The sequence below is a fragment of the Musa acuminata genome, chromosome BXJ2-8, assembly GCF_036884655.1.
Source record: "Musa acuminata AAA Group cultivar baxijiao chromosome BXJ2-8, Cavendish_Baxijiao_AAA, whole genome shotgun sequence".
Classification (NCBI taxonomy): Eukaryota; Viridiplantae; Streptophyta; class Magnoliopsida; order Zingiberales; family Musaceae; genus Musa; species Musa acuminata.
Genome location: NC_088345.1, coordinates 2,370,001 through 2,387,367, shown reverse-complemented (window position 1 = coordinate 2,387,367; position 17,367 = coordinate 2,370,001). Strand labels below are relative to the sequence as shown.

Here is a 17,367-nt window from a genome sequence, read left to right as displayed (position 1 = left end):
GACGTTAACCAAACCCGTCCGGTTCGAGCCGTGAGCCGTGAGCCGTAAACCGTAACCCCCGAACCGGATGCGTGAACCAACATTCTTGGGTCTGATTGATGATTTTGCGGAAGATAATTAGGTTGGCAAGAGGTCGGGTTTTTTTTCCGATCTATCCAATCCACCCAAATTCTGGTTCGAATTAGGTAATTAATCGAGTTTGGTCTAAATACGGTTAAATTCATATGTATCATAGCTAGTGTTACTATGAAACAATAGTGGATCAAGATTTTTGGGTATTTACTCGACCTGCTTAAGTCGCATTTATTTGCATATGCTTTAAATAAGGGGAAATGAATTTGAACTAAATCGATTCGGTTTGAGATGACCTAAAAAATAAACCGAATTCATAAATCGAACTTCTGACCTAATTTATAAAATCTAGTGGTTGCCCCGAAGATTCGTGATGACTACATCATGAATTCAAGTCGTTTCTGACCTAATTTATAAGATCTAGTGGTTGTCTCGAGAATTCATGATCATACTCGACTACATCATGAATTCGAGTCGAAACTACATCAAGAACTAAAGATGCTTTGTAGCTATACTCAATCACATCATGAATTCATAATGCTTCATGATCGTCCTCGATCATATCACAAATTCGACACTTTGTGATCGTACTCGACCACATCAAGGACTTGAGAATTCGATCACATAATGAATTTGGGACGCTTTGCACTCGTATTAGGATTTGGGACAACACTTGTATTGGAGGGAAATGTATGCAAACTTGCCATAAATAAAAATTATACAAGCAACATCCAAAAATTAACTCTCTTGCAGAATCATCCATCACAAATCACACAATTGATGTGATCGTACTCGACCACATCAAGGACTTGAGAATTCGATCACATAATGAATTTGGGACGCTTTGCACTTGTATTAGGATTTAGGACAACACTTGTATTGGAGGGAAATGTATGCAAACTTGCCATAAATAAAAATTATACAAGCAACATCCAAAAATTAACTCTCTTGCAGAATCATCCATCACAAATCACACAATTGATGGATTGAACACCTTGTATTGAGATCTCATCACAGTTCCATTTTGATGGAAGATGCATCTGCTACAAATCTACACACTTTATTTGTAGAACAAATGTACCCTATACAAGAACAATGTGATCCCTATCATGTCCCTGTAATCAATTGCCATGGCTAGAATATTCTTCTAGACTTCAGGGTAAGAATACACAACGAAAATTGCCACGGCTAAAATATTCTTCTAGACTTCAGGTAAGAATACACAACGAAAAATGCGGCTACTGCTCCGATTATTATCCCTGCCGTTGTCAGCCAAAATGCACACTGCTCGAAGTTACGACCTCGTGTAAGTAGAATGGTGAAAATGAGCTCAACATCCAGTAATCGTGCGATTACTGAAAGCATTAGCAAGCCAAGAAAACAAATCAAACAAATTTGAAACATAGGCAGGAGTTATATACCACTTTCTCCTCAAGGTAGGATTTCAAGTTCATGCCAAATATTCCTGCAAAAGGAGCATCAAGTGGTTATGACAATAGCAACTAATTGTTTCACCTTATTTAATCAAGAATGATAAATGAAGAATAGTTTTTGTACACAACATTGTAGCTAAGACTTGCGTGCTTGCGATGCACACCACAGTGCCTAGGCATGTTTATTCGACATTATCATGCACATAAATCCTCATCCTACTTTAATGACTAAAATCAAACACAATATTTTCACAAAAAATTTACATTCAAGAACCATAAAATTGCAGGAGTAGAAGGATGCTCCATTGGCTCAACAATGCACCAGTGAAATCTTCACACGATGTATGTTCACATGTCATTTTCAAGAACAAAGTGCTCAAAGATGTAAAACAAGTTGTAGATATATATAGATACCTGCTACTAAAGCGCCAACCGAAACACAGAATGCGCCAACCTGGAGAAGTAGCTCCACTCGACTAACCTCTAGTCGACGGGAGCTGAAAAAAACAATAATTAGACTGAGAGACTAGCCAAATATTTTATTTTAGTAACAGATAAACTATTCATTACAGGCATTTATACTTTCTGGATTTTGATGGCATGACAGGAATTTATTGGCATCTTCGTAAAATTAACTTAACTTAAAATCATTACTTCAGTATCTTGAGCAACTAGACAGTAATCATTTAAAAGTTGCACTTAGTCAATTCTTCTAGCACTCGTAAAAGAACTTTTAAATAGGCTAAAATAAAAGAATACTGTTATTGAATGAAGCAAATAGAACTAGTGGATATGAACAATACATCTTAACCTGAAACAAAATGAAAATATGAAACTAGATTTTTAAACCTTAAGTTCACAGCAATTGAGTCTTCCATTTCTTTTGCAGAATCAAGAAGTCTTTCAGCTTGACCATGGCAGGATTCACATCTGGGAAATTGAAACAAACATAAACAATTAGATACCTGAAGTAATTATTTTGCCAAAAAACTTGCACAAATGTATCCATGCCTTTACATATAAAATATGACCAATTGGTGCACAGTATCTAACTATGGCAATCTTGAATGGGTTTTCTTATTAATTCTTCTATACAACCTGATATGTGCTCATATTGCAATCTACTAAAGTATGTTAATTTAATTTAATTGATAATATATTTTGAGAACCCAAACAGGGGGACGGGGGTAAGAAATAGGTAGATACTGCCACTCACCAGTCCAGTTAGCAAATCAGGTTGACCACAATATATAGATGTTTTTTATTTCTTGCCTCTACTTCTTTTGAAATTGTTCTATTCTTAACCAAGAACACACTGCTTGACCATGCTGAAGGAGGGTGTAAAGGTAAAAGAGTAGCAATTAACTTGAAATTTTATCAATGAAAAGAGGTTGCTTGTATGGAAGAACTCAAAACAATTAGGTATATTTGAAGTAGCTTTACAAATTTAGTAATAAAATGGAAGCTAAATTAACTTCAGAATCTGAAATGCATGGGAAACAATTTGACTGAGTCTGCAACTGAATATCATCACAAACCCATATCCAAAATCTTGACATGGGACGTCAGATGGTTCATTCGGATCCGATCCAAGAGATAGCAACTAGAATGGAGTAGTAGAAGATACACATGGTAACATGATATGTCATTGATAATAACCTGCTTCTTTACATAATATGTGATACAGTTAAGTAAGCGGTCCATGTATGCATATTGAATTCAGTGAATAAAAAAGTATATAGGTTTTAGCTTTGACCATTGATCTGAGTTGATTGTTTATGTTTCCGAAACCACAGTGACAAAATGTCTTGAATAACAGTGGGAGGTAGCAGCTGGAGCCGGAGATCTACAATGATGGAAACAAATACCTAAACATGCATTTTCAATCAAAAAGGAAAATGAGGTGGTTTATTCAACTCAAGAATCATGATTTTAATTTTTTATGCGCAGGCAAGTAACTGAAAACCAAAGAGGTTTTCAAGCTAAAAGTGGTTTCTGCAAGATAATCATCAAGAGATTCACTGCAGAAACAAGAACCTGATTAAAGCATAATCAACAAAGACCAAATTTCACATAAATGAAAAAAGTCATCAAATCCCAATTCTTATGAAGTTTTGGTCATTTAACAAGTCCTAATTCAACCTTATATTTAATATTTTCAAGTAGTATGCACAAACATAATGCTCCTGTTATGGAAGAAAAAGTAAGAAATAGTTTTCAGATAATAATAGAAAGGAAAACCTTTGGATCCATACAATACCTTTGAAGATAATTCTCCAAGAGCATTTCAATTTCTTCTTCTTCTTCTACAAAAAAGTCATTGTAAGCACATATCTATGTTAAGAAACATGTTAAACATGACACATTGAAATCAAACAATAAAGTATTTGTACCAAGATACTACAGAAAACATAAAACTAATGTGTAATCAAATAAACCAGTCATATTAAAAAGATCAATCAGGAAATACACCTCAACAAAAGAGGTACTTAGGTGTGAAAGCCACAAAATACTTCATTTGCTTAAACATAAAGCATGGTTTGAATTGCCAGAGTAATGCAAGATGTACTGTGTTTGCATTGCCTATGTACCACAGACATGCTTTATGTAGTGTACAGCTAGCAGTGTTACATGGACTCTTGTGTTGACACCAACACGGATAATATCTGTGGTCATTACTTGGATTTACTTTGCAGTCTTTAGTTATACTATTCCAATCCTGGAGTATATAACAAATAGAAGTAGACCCTCTTATGATTCTCAGGGTTCTTATGAACTTTCCGGTGTTCCATATTCTCACAACACCAAAACATAAGTCCCAAATCTTTTAAATTATTCTTCTTTTCAATGTCCCTATATCTCCAATTTGTCTTCTCTGGGAATCGCATAATTAGATATGCATCAGCAACAGATTCTCATATTTGTGTTCATGCAACAACGATGGGTAACACTTCTAATCTTGTTTTATAAGCATCAACTAAAAGAAAATCTTATGTAGCTTCTCATTTCTCTGTAACGAAAGGTCAAATGTCCTATCCTGCTTTATACTTTATTGCAAATGGAACATGGCATATTATGGTACGCTTACCTAGCATCTGTCATCTAAAATGAGCTACAAAGTACTTAATTGTTCACATAATCATGGTTGTATGCACAGAAAAATGGAAGTTAGTATTTACTTTTACATACACATGTCAAAACATATTTTGCAAAATATATTCAGGCTCATGTAGCAACTGGTACCTAATTCCAATTGGACCAATCGGCTAAATGTACAAAAGGAGTAGGGTATAAAGAAATTTCGAAAAGGAAAGAAAAATACAATAACAAATTGTATACCTTCAGCGGTCTGCTTGTCTAATGGAACGGAGCATTCCATGTAACTGGTTCCACGCCGAACTGTACAGTTGCGACCCATTATACAAATGCGGCGAATTTCATGGGGATCCTCAAGAAGATCGAGCAGCATCTGTTTTAGAGCTCCCGCCTTTGAGCCTAGCTCAACCTGTAAAACATGAAAACAGTGATAAATTTAAATCATATAGTACCAAAATATTTGAGACAGTAAAAATTATACATATTTATTATACAATACCAAGGTCTGTTTACTAAGACGAAGCTGCTCCAACACATCAGCTGTTAATCTATTGGGCAGAACTTCAAGTAATGAAGCCACCTGGAATGTAAGAGAAAAGTATTTACTCAAGCCATTTATTTAAACATGATTACAAATGTTGATACAAAAATGTGTCACTGTGGAATACAATCATACATTATGTGGTTCAAGAAAAAGATACAATGCAAGAAGAACAAGGGTGAGAACAGATGATGTTCATTATCAAGGGATTCCATATATACAACACTTAGTTGGACATCTAATTATACATTAGTTAAAGGCTAACTGTAAATGTTTTTTTCTAGATAAATGATACATTATCATGAAAATGATGTATTGGGTTAAAGGCTAGGAGACTAGGTATCTAAATGCCCAAGATTGAATTCACATGATCCTAACCAAAGTAGTAATAACCAGTAGATGGCTAAATAGGAATCTCACAAGAGAACCATAAAAAACAAGAACTAATGAGGATCTCTGCGAACAATGTATTGCTTGTAGAGAAAAAGTTACAAGAAAAGCCCCTATAAGCTTCAGAACTGGACCTTCCTCTTGTTCTTCAGGCGACAAAATCCTCCAAAGAATGATATAAGATACTTTGTATTCTCTGTTCATGCTAAACCAAATATTACAAAGAGTACTAATCAATACCCACTATTAAGACAAAGGTACATATTAATTCCTGACCTTGAGATATATGGCAGTGGACTATCCTGTATACGAAAAGGTTTTAGTATTAAAGGATTGTTTAAACAAAAAGTGACAAGAATTTGGTGATGTAAGATGGTTTAGTGTAAGAGGAGAATTCCCATACGTATAAGCGATTGGCTATGCAAAATAAGCTCATGACGAAATGGACAGTTCGGCAAACTAAATTATCAAAGCAGTATAGAAGATCTGAAACATCTCTTCTTCAGATGTGCAGTTACTAAAGAAATAAGGGAGAGGACATTATTCTTCTATAAAATGTATAGAGTTGCTTATGAAGAGTTACTTTAGCATTTAAACAGTAGACAATGGTATGAAGTTATAAACTGATAGGACGATTGCCTTAGTAAACATGGAAGCAACCATGGAAATTGCAAAGCTTGTTTAAATGAAAATATATGTTAGTTGGAGAAGATCAAACATGAGGGCAAGCCTTGGTACACCAGTAAGTTGCTCCTTAGCATCCTAGGTGATCAGTGTTCGACTCATGGAACAACAACTCTAATTTTAAGGGTAAGACTACAAACTGTCAAACACTGATTCCCCCAATCCAGCATAACTCATGCATTTCCTTTTAGAGAAGATTAGATGAAAGAATCAATTAAAAGTCTAGTGAAGAGTCAAGAAATATGCTTTCAATTTTTAGGTCATTTTAATATGATGTATAAACCTTCTTGGTTTTTAGTCTCTAAAGTTCTAAACAACCTAGACGCTTCTTCAAAATCATAATTAATTCTACAATTTGAATTGACAATACTGTTAATCAATGATTGATGCTTCGCTACCAAAATTTGAAACACATTCCATAAAAAGCTAGACAAGAAAAGGGTTAGAAGACATAATATGATATCATACCCTAAAGAAAGGGTTCTGTTTAATGCTCCAATTCCATGATGTGGTTCTTTCAATACAGAATCTTTGAGACCATAGTTCTTGGAGATAAAAGTATTAAGGTCTAAACACAAATGACATGCTATCAAAATTATTTAGGCAGTCAGTTCGAACAACAAATAAAAATATAGACAAGCGTACATAAATTTCATGACATGCATCATTCGTATCTGAGTTCAGTTCCCCTAAGAGAGTGCTTTCAATAGTAGAGATAGTGAGATACAATATACTCAATATGCTTACTCACACGAGGTTCAACCTCCATTAATTTCTGCTCCAATCGTTGTATTCGAGACAATAATGCAGCTTCAACAACCTACATAAAACACAAGATTCATGGAGATGAATCCTCAAGCATGACTGGTTTTTAACATTGAAAGAAAGTGAAATAATGAAAGGGACCACAAAGACCCGACCAAGGAGGAATAGGAAGCAGCAGCAATGTGGCAGGATGGGGTAGTAGGCAAAAGAGGAAAGGACAGAGAGAGAGAGAGAGAACTCCAAACAAGAGCCTACACAATGATCCATGCTGGTCACTGTTTGCAGCCCCAGTGTCCCTTTAAAGAACTCCAAATAAGAGCCTATTACGTTGAAGGGAGAAGAAGCAGCTCCAAGTGAATAATTTGAATTAAGGAGAAAATTTATTTAACAAAATTTTTTACATGAGTTAAGCTTGAGTTATTCTAGGAATAAATAATACTTCTGAGTTCTGACTGATAAACCTTATCTTCTTTCTTTTCCCTCTTTTTTTTTATTTTCTATCTTTGACTCCCTGTACTTCTTCCTTCTACCCTACCTTCCTTCTTTCTCCCAATATTTCATTTTAGCTGCCCTTTTATAGTTGAATAGGCTGAACAGAGTCAACAGATATCTCAGATCTGAATTCTAGGGTCTAGATCACCATATCATGGATCATGGAAGACTTCTTTATAGCAGTTATAGGCATGTAGCTTCTCTACAGCAAGTGTGAACATTGATAAAATAGGAAAATTCCAATTCAGGAAATTAAACAATAACCAGGGTAAAGCCTCAGTCTCTCGAGCTAATAAATAAATTTCTTATCTAAACACTGTAAGCCTCTGATGTTAGTACTTAGTGACATCTAAACTTTATATCACTATCCCTAGAAATCTTTGGGACTTGAAGACAACAGATAATTGAAGAAAACGGAGAGTTCAGAAACCAAATTATAAGAAACCTTTGCCAAGTAACTTTGGACAATAAAAACTCAGAATTTAGCATACATCATTATTTAAGTAAACTACATGGCATGAAATCAGAATTGTGTTTCAATATTTGTTCAGTAAAAGACGCAAATAGAAGAATTTTCAAGACCATAAATTACCTCAAGTGCAAAAGGCATGGCACAACCTACATTCATGTTTCTAGGATTCAAGCGAGGCAACAATGACTTCAGAAAGGCTTTGCCACCTTTTCTGTATTTGTCAAGAAAATAGATTACTTATCAGAGTAAAAAAAATAAAAAAGCAAATATTCTCAATGCATCATAAGTATTTACCGGTTGTAATCAAATATAAGAACACATTCATGCATAGCAATCGCTCGTAAAGTACCAAGGTTCAACAATATAGCCTGCTCCCTTACCTACAATATATAAGAAAACATGCCATTTATTTTGAGAAAGTACCAGAAAATGCAAAACAAAAACTATTGCCACTTTATATTTTAATTGCATATAAGAAAATATTCTACATCAAAGGAACAGGCCAAGTAAAGCAATACACTACTTGGATCATTGAGAACAAGACAATGTACATCAAAAGCTTTTCATCTGCAGAACAAAAATGGAAAAAACATATAACAGTTGCACACATTTCTCATTGCTAAATTGTAGTATAGTTTCAGAGAGAGAACATTCTGAACCAGGAATTCAAAAGTAACAGTTCACTAGTAAAAATAAATAACATTGAAAAACAGATCAACAAAGATAAATGCAAATTAAATTATTTGTTTGAATGAAGATCTGTTAAGCTTAGGTGAATATAGTCATTCCTTCTAGTGAAAATCACTTAATTTCAGTCAAAAATCCTATACAACTCAATGTAGTTGTTCTGAAAATGGCAGACTCAAGACAATGTTGGTTCAGAATTTAAACTAGATCAACTATACCCAATTATTCGAATCTTGATCCAATACTGCTTTCAGTAACAGGTTGGATAAAAATTGTATCTGTATACCGAGCTATATACCAACACGTATTGCCAGATATCACTGGAAAAAAGGAAAAAAGACTAAATACTGTCAGAATGGACCTACGGTGTCTAATACCATTCGTTGATTACACTGGTAAATACAGGTCGACATGTATTGGTCTGACTAGTGTTTGATTCCTTGACAGCAACAACATCAAGACAAATCATTTTTTATTCTTTCTAACAAAATTTCTTAGGTCTGCATGTAGTCCTTCTCACATCACTAATCTGAATTGACTCACTTCATGGAGAGAATTTTTAGGTCTTTCTTGAACATGTAAACTAAGGGTTGGCCTAGCGCATAAGGCTTGTGCCAAAATGGATATGGGGAGGATCAATTTATGTAGCCTTACCCCGACATGCAGTGGGGCTATTTCCATGTCTGGAACCTAATCACCTAGGTCAAGAAGAAACAACCTTACCAGTGACATCAAGGCTCAACCCTCTCTCTTAAACAACTCAACACTATAAAGGCTTTCTTCATGTTATCTTTGGTTGAGTCTACTCTCAACTGTTCATGAATGCAAATGATTCTCTAGCTACCCTTAAATATTCAAATATTCTCTATCTATCCTTATATATTCCCACTCTAGCAAGGGCATGAGTGGGACTACATTCAACTGTTCTCCACCTGTAATTACTGAACATATCCAAGGTGTAAAGTAAGACAGAATGGAGTTGCACTTGGCATCTTGTCAGACACACAAAAATAACAATTAATCATGGTCAATTTAATTATTGTAAGCAATTTTTAACCATTTTTTTCTCTCCTGTCAAGTCCCAACTGTTTGTCAAGCATATCAGTAGTTCATGGTAGCTTGAATTATGTCATGTAGACATAAAAATATAGTAATTTGTTATGGAAATAAGTATAAAATACATCGTTTATAGCTTTAATGGAAATGCAAACCAATGGGTTCAAGTGTTCAACAACAAAGCTCAGATGTCTAAGAGAACACTTTAATCTTGCAAGTCGCAGCTACAAATTAATGGTCATGCTTCATATTGCAGTAAATCTAGAAACAATGTTAACAATGCATAACATTAAATATTGATGACATGAAGAGTGGGTCCAAAATATTCTAAAAGATAACTGGGATAATGGAAAAAACATGCCAAATTAGAAGAAATAACATAGAATATCTGACTACTAAAAACATAAACATGTTAAACACACAGAAGAGACTCATATAACATCTTAACATTATGATAGCAATATATATATATATATTTTTTATTTATTTATTTATATATTTATATATATATACATGCGCACACACACACGCACACACACACACACACACACACACACACATATATATATATATATATATATATATATATATATATATATATCTATGAAAAGTTAGTTAGAGTAGAAATTTCTACATTTACCAGCAAAGAAGGCATTGAATTCATCAACCATAATGATGGGTCGACACTCCTGACATCCCTCGGCCGAAGACCTAAAGTTGTAGGAGAAAAAATTATCACATAAGAAAGACATGATGGGATCCTGAAGAAATAGACACAATAATTTATTTAAGACATAATTGCAGCCTTGAGGCATGAACTTCAATATTTTCCTAGACAAAAAAATGCTAGAAAAGTACTCAAGTATAGGATACACTAAGATGGAGAATAAAGATTGGAACACTTTGCAAAATGGAAGCATCGATTTCACAAAATCTATGACTTCCCTAGGAATCAAAATTGTTCATTATGAAGCATCAATGAGGTGAAAGCATTATTAGGATTTGTTTCTTTAATACATGAAGTTTATCATTTTGGACTTCAGAATAAGTCATTCTTGGATGCCTATAAGGGAAGTGACAAAGTCCAAATTCAACCCATTCAAAAAAATAATCATAGCTTAAAGCATGGCCTAAAACAAAAGTGTTGTATAGTCAGTATTGTTGACAAGGAGAAGTGACAGTGGAGGAAAAAGTGTGAATGTGCATGTGCTTATGCATGAGAGAGAGAGAGAGAGAGAGAGAGAGAGAGAGAGAGTTTAGTACTACTTGGCACATACCACTTGACTTCAAGAGTTGTCTCCTATTGATCTTTTTCGTGTACATTGTCCCATCTGATTTTACTTCGATCACCTGAGATCCAACACCAATTAAGATTAGAAACTTCAAAAATGCATGTTCCAGATGAGTTAGGTTATCACTTTTATATTTAACTCTGTGGAACGATAATAAAAAAAATTAACCAAATGCATTGCCTATAAGCAGGTGTGGACCAACAGAATGCAACTCAAAAGAAGAACACACAAAGGCACAAACCTCATGACATGTTAAGTAATGAAGCAAATCGTGTTTTATAAGTAATGAGATGACAGTAAAATTCTTAGAGTGGATGGCAGTCTTGTTATATAAATGACCGTGTATACATAATGTATTCACTGGATTCTAAATGACTCGCAATTCATGGTGTATTTGATGATTTTGATTACAATAAATTATATAAACAGGAACCATAACTTATCATTCAAGCAATTAAAACAAATATATTGCATCAGATGTGCTGTGAGAACCATCATCGATGTAATAAATGCAAGCAAAACAAGCAATAGAAGTTAGAGCTCCAAAATTTACCTAATAAACATTAGCGAAGGATCCATGTCAGTGATCTTCATTTAAAAATATAGAGCATATAATCCGACTTTAACTCTTCGAGATACTCCCAACCTTAAAAACAAATAGTGATGTCTGGTTTTAAGCAATTTCAAAGTGTAGAACATCAACTTGGATTTTTTTTATATCAGCAACTAATTTGGTTGTATAAATGCATCCTAGAGAAAAATACATTAATATTGTGTATGTGGCTCCTGCAAAAGAAGACTCATGCACTATAAGTGGCTACAGTATGTTAGATTGTTTCCTTGGGTACATTGATCCAGTCATATGAGATCCTATGATTCTGAACTGCCCATTGATGGCCCTAGCTTTACACACAGTTTTGACTTACCACTTCAAAACTTGATATGAAAATGGAAACTCCTATACATTAGCATGGGTACATTTCCGATTATCATACACGTGTAGAGGTTATACGATAGCAGTAGCATATGCATTTTTAAATTTTATATGGATATACAAAAACATTAAACTCGTTTGGATACATACGTGCAAATTTTGTATTTGAACCACAGTAGAACTACATGAAACCGACACAGATTGTGATAGAATTTGACTTGACTAGATTTAGTGGACACAGCAGAATGTGTTTGGGCAGTTTAACTGGACAGGTTTCCAAGTAAATCATAAAACCCATTGACTTGGTGTGTTTTCTAAATCTGAACACAATAATGTCGAACACTTGTGGCAGTATGAAGTATCAACATCTTTGTCCGACAAGGAGGCATATTTGACTCGGATTTACCTCATAGACAGGTTCTTTGATGCCCAACGAGATCGAATCCGCAGAGCCCGCACTCCTCTGCGGTCGTGGCGACCCCGGACGAGCACCGATACCGACCGCGCGGCTCGAGCCGTTGTCGACGCCATCCGCCACATACTCCACGACCGCCGCGCCGTCGTCGCCACTTCGGTCATCAGCCAACGATCTCGACGGCGGCGGTGTTAGTTTCCGTCTCAGCGACGGGAGCAGGGGGTTGAAGGCGGCAGCAGGGACGAGAAGCTTGGTCCTCCTTGCGCTTCTTGACGGATTCTTAGCAGGAGGGCAGCGCAGAGGAGAGTGAGAAGCAGAAGGGTGGTTCTGGCGGAGGAGACGAGGCAAATCTAGGAAAACGATGATAAGAGAAGACGATGAAGAAGAGGAAGAAGCGGCAACCGCCATGGAAGTGAGCAAGACGCATGAGAAGGAAAGAAGAAGCCGTCTTGTACTCCTCTACTCTTCCGTAGAGTTCAGGGAATCCTCGAGGATGTCGCCATCACAGTTCGCAAGGAATCTGACAGAGGAAGATGGAATGGGGGCAACGAGAGCCAGTCACTTCGGCTCCGACCTCCTCTTCCCTTGACTGCAAAATTCGTGGACGTGCATGCGACAGCAAGTCCATCCCTACGCGGCTCTCTTCCTCTTCTGGATTGATGTTTTCGGCCTTGGATCGGCCCATCGATTCTATTTGGGCTTTAGAGAGAGAGAGAGAGAGAGAGAGAGAGTAAACAGCTAACAGCAACTAAAGCAGTAGGATCTTGTTCGGAACTCGGAACTCCGACCTTTGTCTTCGTATATATCAACATACGTCTCGTTCTGCGATGTCAGATAACCCGTACCAAGTTGAGCCTATCGTGTCAGATATCGAGTCGAATTAATTTGGGCATCACCAATTCTAGTAAACTTAGGTCAAAACAAATGTAGATTGAACTAATACTTCTTTGTCTAACTGCAACATAGCCAACATTAAATTGACCAATACGTTGGTAAAACAAAATTCATTGAAGATTCAGATGAAGACATATTTGGTGAACATGTCATCATCACCATCTATAGAACTACATCAGTTAAGGGCCAATACTTCAGGAGAAAAAAAGACCCCAATAGCTAACAATAGAAAGAACTTGAAGCGACTAGGGTTCATCCTCAGCCTTCACTAGACTCTTCCACACTCGACAAGAAATGGCTGAGACATTTAACTTATCAATACTCACTGCATTAACAGCCGATAGGCTGCATTGTTCATCTCATATGCATACTCGTATCCGAGATTCTGTGCTCGATTCTTGAATTCTTCTGTCTCCCCCTTTGGAACTTGGATTCCGACCAACACGTTTGCACCGATCTCACCCTACCAAATATAGAAACCAGAAGATATAAGATATGAATATAGTGTTTCGTTTCTAGTAACTAGAGAAACAAGAAATATCCAAACCAAAAAGAAGAATCTGTTCTGATCCTTAAATACACAGTTGAACCCATGTTTTTGGACAAGTCTATCTTGGAAGAGCTATACCATTGCAATGCCACAGATGTTATGCCACTATGAGATGTATAATGAAGAAAAAAAGATCCAGATGATGCGAAGTAGCATACTTGTGCTCGATAATGGAAGAGGCTGATGTTCCAACGTGGACTAAAGGAGTCCAAGAATTTCATCAGAGCACCTGGTCTCTCAGGGAAGACAAACCGGCAAAGTAATTCATCTTCAACATTTGATCGCCCTCCCATCTGAAACGAAATCAGAGTTAAAAGTGATGCATATTTATAGTAAAACAATGAATATATGCATAGGGATATAAGAGCACCTCTTACGAGATAACTTGCTAGAGATTAACAGCCAAGCTACTTAATTAGTCCCTTTCAGTATTTGTTGAGCATGGACTCTGATGTGTTGGCATTGCCCTGATACCGAATTTTGGAAACTGTTGAAACACTCTTATCTATACTCTCTTAATTAATTGACACATGACTGCCATATTTCTCATCTACACACGCTCATAAACCATAAAACACTCATATTTTAAGTCATTTTGCTGATCTCACACACCTTCAAAATCTCATATGCACTGCATTCATATTTGAAGGGTGATTACTTCTCTGTGCATGGAACTTAAAACTTCCTCTCAAATGACTTAAATATGTGGCAGATGAAATTAACTGGTTTTCCAAATCAAAAGCAACAAAGTAGATTCCAAGAAAACAAAGGAAGTGGAAGAGTGGGTAGGAAGAATGGAGAAAGGAAGGAAGAGAACCAAGGAGAAAAAAGAGGTAGAGAAGAGAGAGGGTAGGGACAAGAGAAAGAATCACTGATTACTACCAATATGGTGAATCAAACTTGCAATAGTTGATACAGAAAACTGAATATGAACTATGATTTGTGGAGGTCAGACACCAACTGCTTGTAGAGTTGAACAAGGTTCATGACTCTCTAAATGAGGCTATTTATTTACTATGAAAAGACATGTAGATGATGTCACTTGACATTTAAAACGCATGTAGTTGTTACATGCACAAAGTAAACATACTTTTGTACATATCAAAAAATACATTTGTATAGTTTTACATACACATACGAAACATGCTTTATAAATAATAAAGACACGACACGAATCTTTTACATCTTAGGGAAATTGATATCAAATGCAGAGACTTGTTAATTTACATAACAAACAATCATGTCGAAATCACCATATGCATTTAGTGTCAGAAACAGTAACATCATATGAGAAGTTTGTCAATCAATTGCAGGCCTTAATCCCAGTATACATCTCACAAATACGCCAAAACCATGTAGCAAGATGTTACAGTAAAGATCTGGATGAAGGCATCAGGATGGACCAGATAACAACATTTGATGGAAAATCTATTAATGTCAAAAACATGTATAAATTCACAGCAAATTTAGTTGATCAATTTCTAATCTCAAATCACATGGTAGACACCAAGTATTGGCATGACAAGGTAAGATACATACAAAGTACCGTAGATGATCCTTTGCCAAGTCATCATTGGTGAGGTTAAAAGTTTTGAGTTGAGCATGTTCCATTTGATGAACCATTGCTGCAAGTTCAGAATCAGTATGAACACCAACACTGCAGTAGAAAATTGCCAAAAAACTATGATCACCAATTGTAATGATACCAAACAAGAGGAAGTTTAACATAGTAAAAGAAATTTCATAAAATGTGCATAGAAAAGGGAAAATAAGTTACAGTGTGTTCTTATGTGAAGTAATCAGTTACAGGTTTGTTCATACGAGCATCAATGCAGAACTTGCCTATATAGAACAAGAGCATTGTCTTTACGTGAATCAAATCTGTACTTAAATTCTGTAATATTCATAGGGCCAACCTGCAAGGTGATTTTATGAATCAGAATCCGAATCTCTATCTTGAAAGAAAAAGCCAACAAAATAAACCTCAAAAATACCAGTTTACAGAATTTCTTAAAACTCCCGCGCTCCTCTGGTAGAATCGTCGCCAGAACAGCCTCCCGTTTCCGGCCAACATCCGCAAGTTCAGTTACCAACCTCAGCCTGTCAAAGTTCATGTTTGCCCCACTAGTTATTGCGACGATTGTTTCATCTTTCAAGCCATAGTATCTGCAGTAGGCTTCAGCACCAGCTAGAGCAAGAGCACCAGCTGGTTCTAGTATGCTTCTTTTCTCCTCAAACATATCCTGAATTGAATATAGACTTCCCAAATCAAACATTAATATTCTTTAATTATGATATTACATTTTATAACACCAAAAATGTACGAAAACAATTTTCTACAAGAAGCTAATGATTCAAGAATTCAAAAAGCTCAAAACAACACTATTTTAAAATGTTATCACAGATGGAAAGCATTGTGAAACAATTATATGCGTCATTTCCCAAATAAGTTACCAACAGAAGTTATTTGTCAGCCATGAACATCAAAGAGCAACTACACCAACCATCTCGTTTTAGTCCTTTTTATGATCTCTCGCTATTTTGTGAACCAAAAAATACAACAAACATAGCATAACTGTCCCAGAATGTTAATCATAGAGCACTCTGCATTTAAGTAAGGTCTTTTGGACCTCTGTGTGTCTCTAAATATCATAACATGCCTTCATCAATTCTAGCAGGCTACTGATTGACGAGAGTCGGCAGGCAAATAATAAATTATAACTAAATAGAAAAGCCTTAAAACAGACTTTTAGAAAGAGCAAGAATCATGATGTTGTGACGAGAAGAAATGAGGATATAGCCAAATTATGTGTAGGAAAGATTCACCGAGTAAAGTTAAATTTTCTGAGATATATTGTTTAGTAGGAGAGGAGATACATGAATATACAAACTATAAAGCTAAAGTCGATACAATAACATAGATAGCAGCATCTACAGTGTTCTGTTACAAGGTTATCCGTAATTTTGTAATCACAGTATTGTGTTTCCACAAAATAACTTGCTAAATATTTTGTACATAGACATGAGAATAAATGGAAGTCTAGTGTCACCAAAAGTCAGAACAGAAAATGGTTATATTCTCAAAATTTTAGATCACAATAATTATGGAAAATAAGGGAAATCATTTATGGTAAGTTAGACACATGAGGTGAGTCATTTTATATTAGAGATGCCAGGAACTATAGTGTTAGAGCAAGAAGACATTGCATTGTTATGGACAATAAAAGAGGAAATATGATATCACTTTGAGTTGACATTGATTTCAACCTTAATAGAACTTAATGGCAGGGGAAATCCATATGCCAGCCCCAAATAATTGGGTGAAAGACAAAATGTTCTCATTCATAATATTTTGAGCTCAATAGTAGGGATCTTACATAAACCATGACAAATCCACTTTAAAATCTCCATGGTCTGAATGCTTCAAAGGAGTCATAATTCTTAGTATTCAAATTAATGATCTTCTATTATTTGAAATAGATATTGCATCACCTCCAATTAATATTCAAATCCCCTATGCTTCTATAAAAATTGTTGTATGCAAATTAAAGAAATGATTGGATGAAATAAAAGATTATAGCATTCTTAAATGTT

The 17,367-nt window shown here is 35.5% G+C and overlaps 2 protein-coding genes across 5 annotated transcripts in view; both read right to left on the bottom strand.

Moving 5' to 3' along the window:
• Positions 1 to 1,054: 1,054 nt before the first annotated feature.
• Positions 1,055 to 12,960, bottom strand: LOC135581231 (magnesium transporter MRS2-A, chloroplastic-like). 4 transcript variants are annotated; one of them, XM_065119680.1, is made up of 14 exons: positions 12,321 to 12,456; positions 11,534 to 11,626; positions 10,966 to 11,038; positions 10,329 to 10,399; positions 8,240 to 8,325; positions 8,066 to 8,156; positions 6,968 to 7,036; positions 5,101 to 5,181; positions 4,845 to 5,010; positions 3,766 to 3,811; positions 2,355 to 2,435; positions 1,920 to 2,002; positions 1,494 to 1,537; positions 1,055 to 1,356 (listed from the first exon to the last, which is right to left on the bottom strand). In XM_065119680.1, exons 3-14 carry the CDS (start codon positions 11,009 to 11,011, stop codon positions 1,261 to 1,263), a joined length of 960 nt encoding a protein of 319 aa, XP_064975752.1. In that variant the 5' UTR covers positions 11,012 to 11,038; positions 11,534 to 11,626; positions 12,321 to 12,456; the 3' UTR covers positions 1,055 to 1,260. The 4 variants fall into 4 exon arrangements, with proteins under 4 accessions (XP_064975752.1, XP_064975750.1, XP_064975749.1 ...); XM_065119678.1 differs by lacking the exon at positions 11,534 to 11,626 and having other exon boundaries at positions 3,766 to 3,808; positions 12,321 to 12,959; XM_065119677.1 differs by lacking the exon at positions 11,534 to 11,626 and having other exon boundaries at positions 12,321 to 12,957.
• Positions 12,961 to 13,301: 341 nt separating this feature from the next.
• LOC135618632 (threonine dehydratase biosynthetic, chloroplastic-like) overlaps positions 13,302 to 17,367 on the bottom strand; it is a 7,605-nt gene continuing 3,539 nt past the window's right edge. Inside the window, exons 5-9 of the mRNA XM_065119676.1 lie at positions 15,768 to 16,016; positions 15,616 to 15,689; positions 15,313 to 15,430; positions 13,932 to 14,066; positions 13,302 to 13,686 (exon numbers count right to left, since the gene is read on the bottom strand). Coding sequence (XP_064975748.1) covers positions 13,546 to 13,686; positions 13,932 to 14,066; positions 15,313 to 15,430; positions 15,616 to 15,689; positions 15,768 to 16,016 — 717 coding nt within the window. The 3' untranslated portion in view covers positions 13,302 to 13,545. The remainder of the gene's footprint in view (positions 13,687 to 13,931; positions 14,067 to 15,312; positions 15,431 to 15,615; positions 15,690 to 15,767; positions 16,017 to 17,367) is intronic.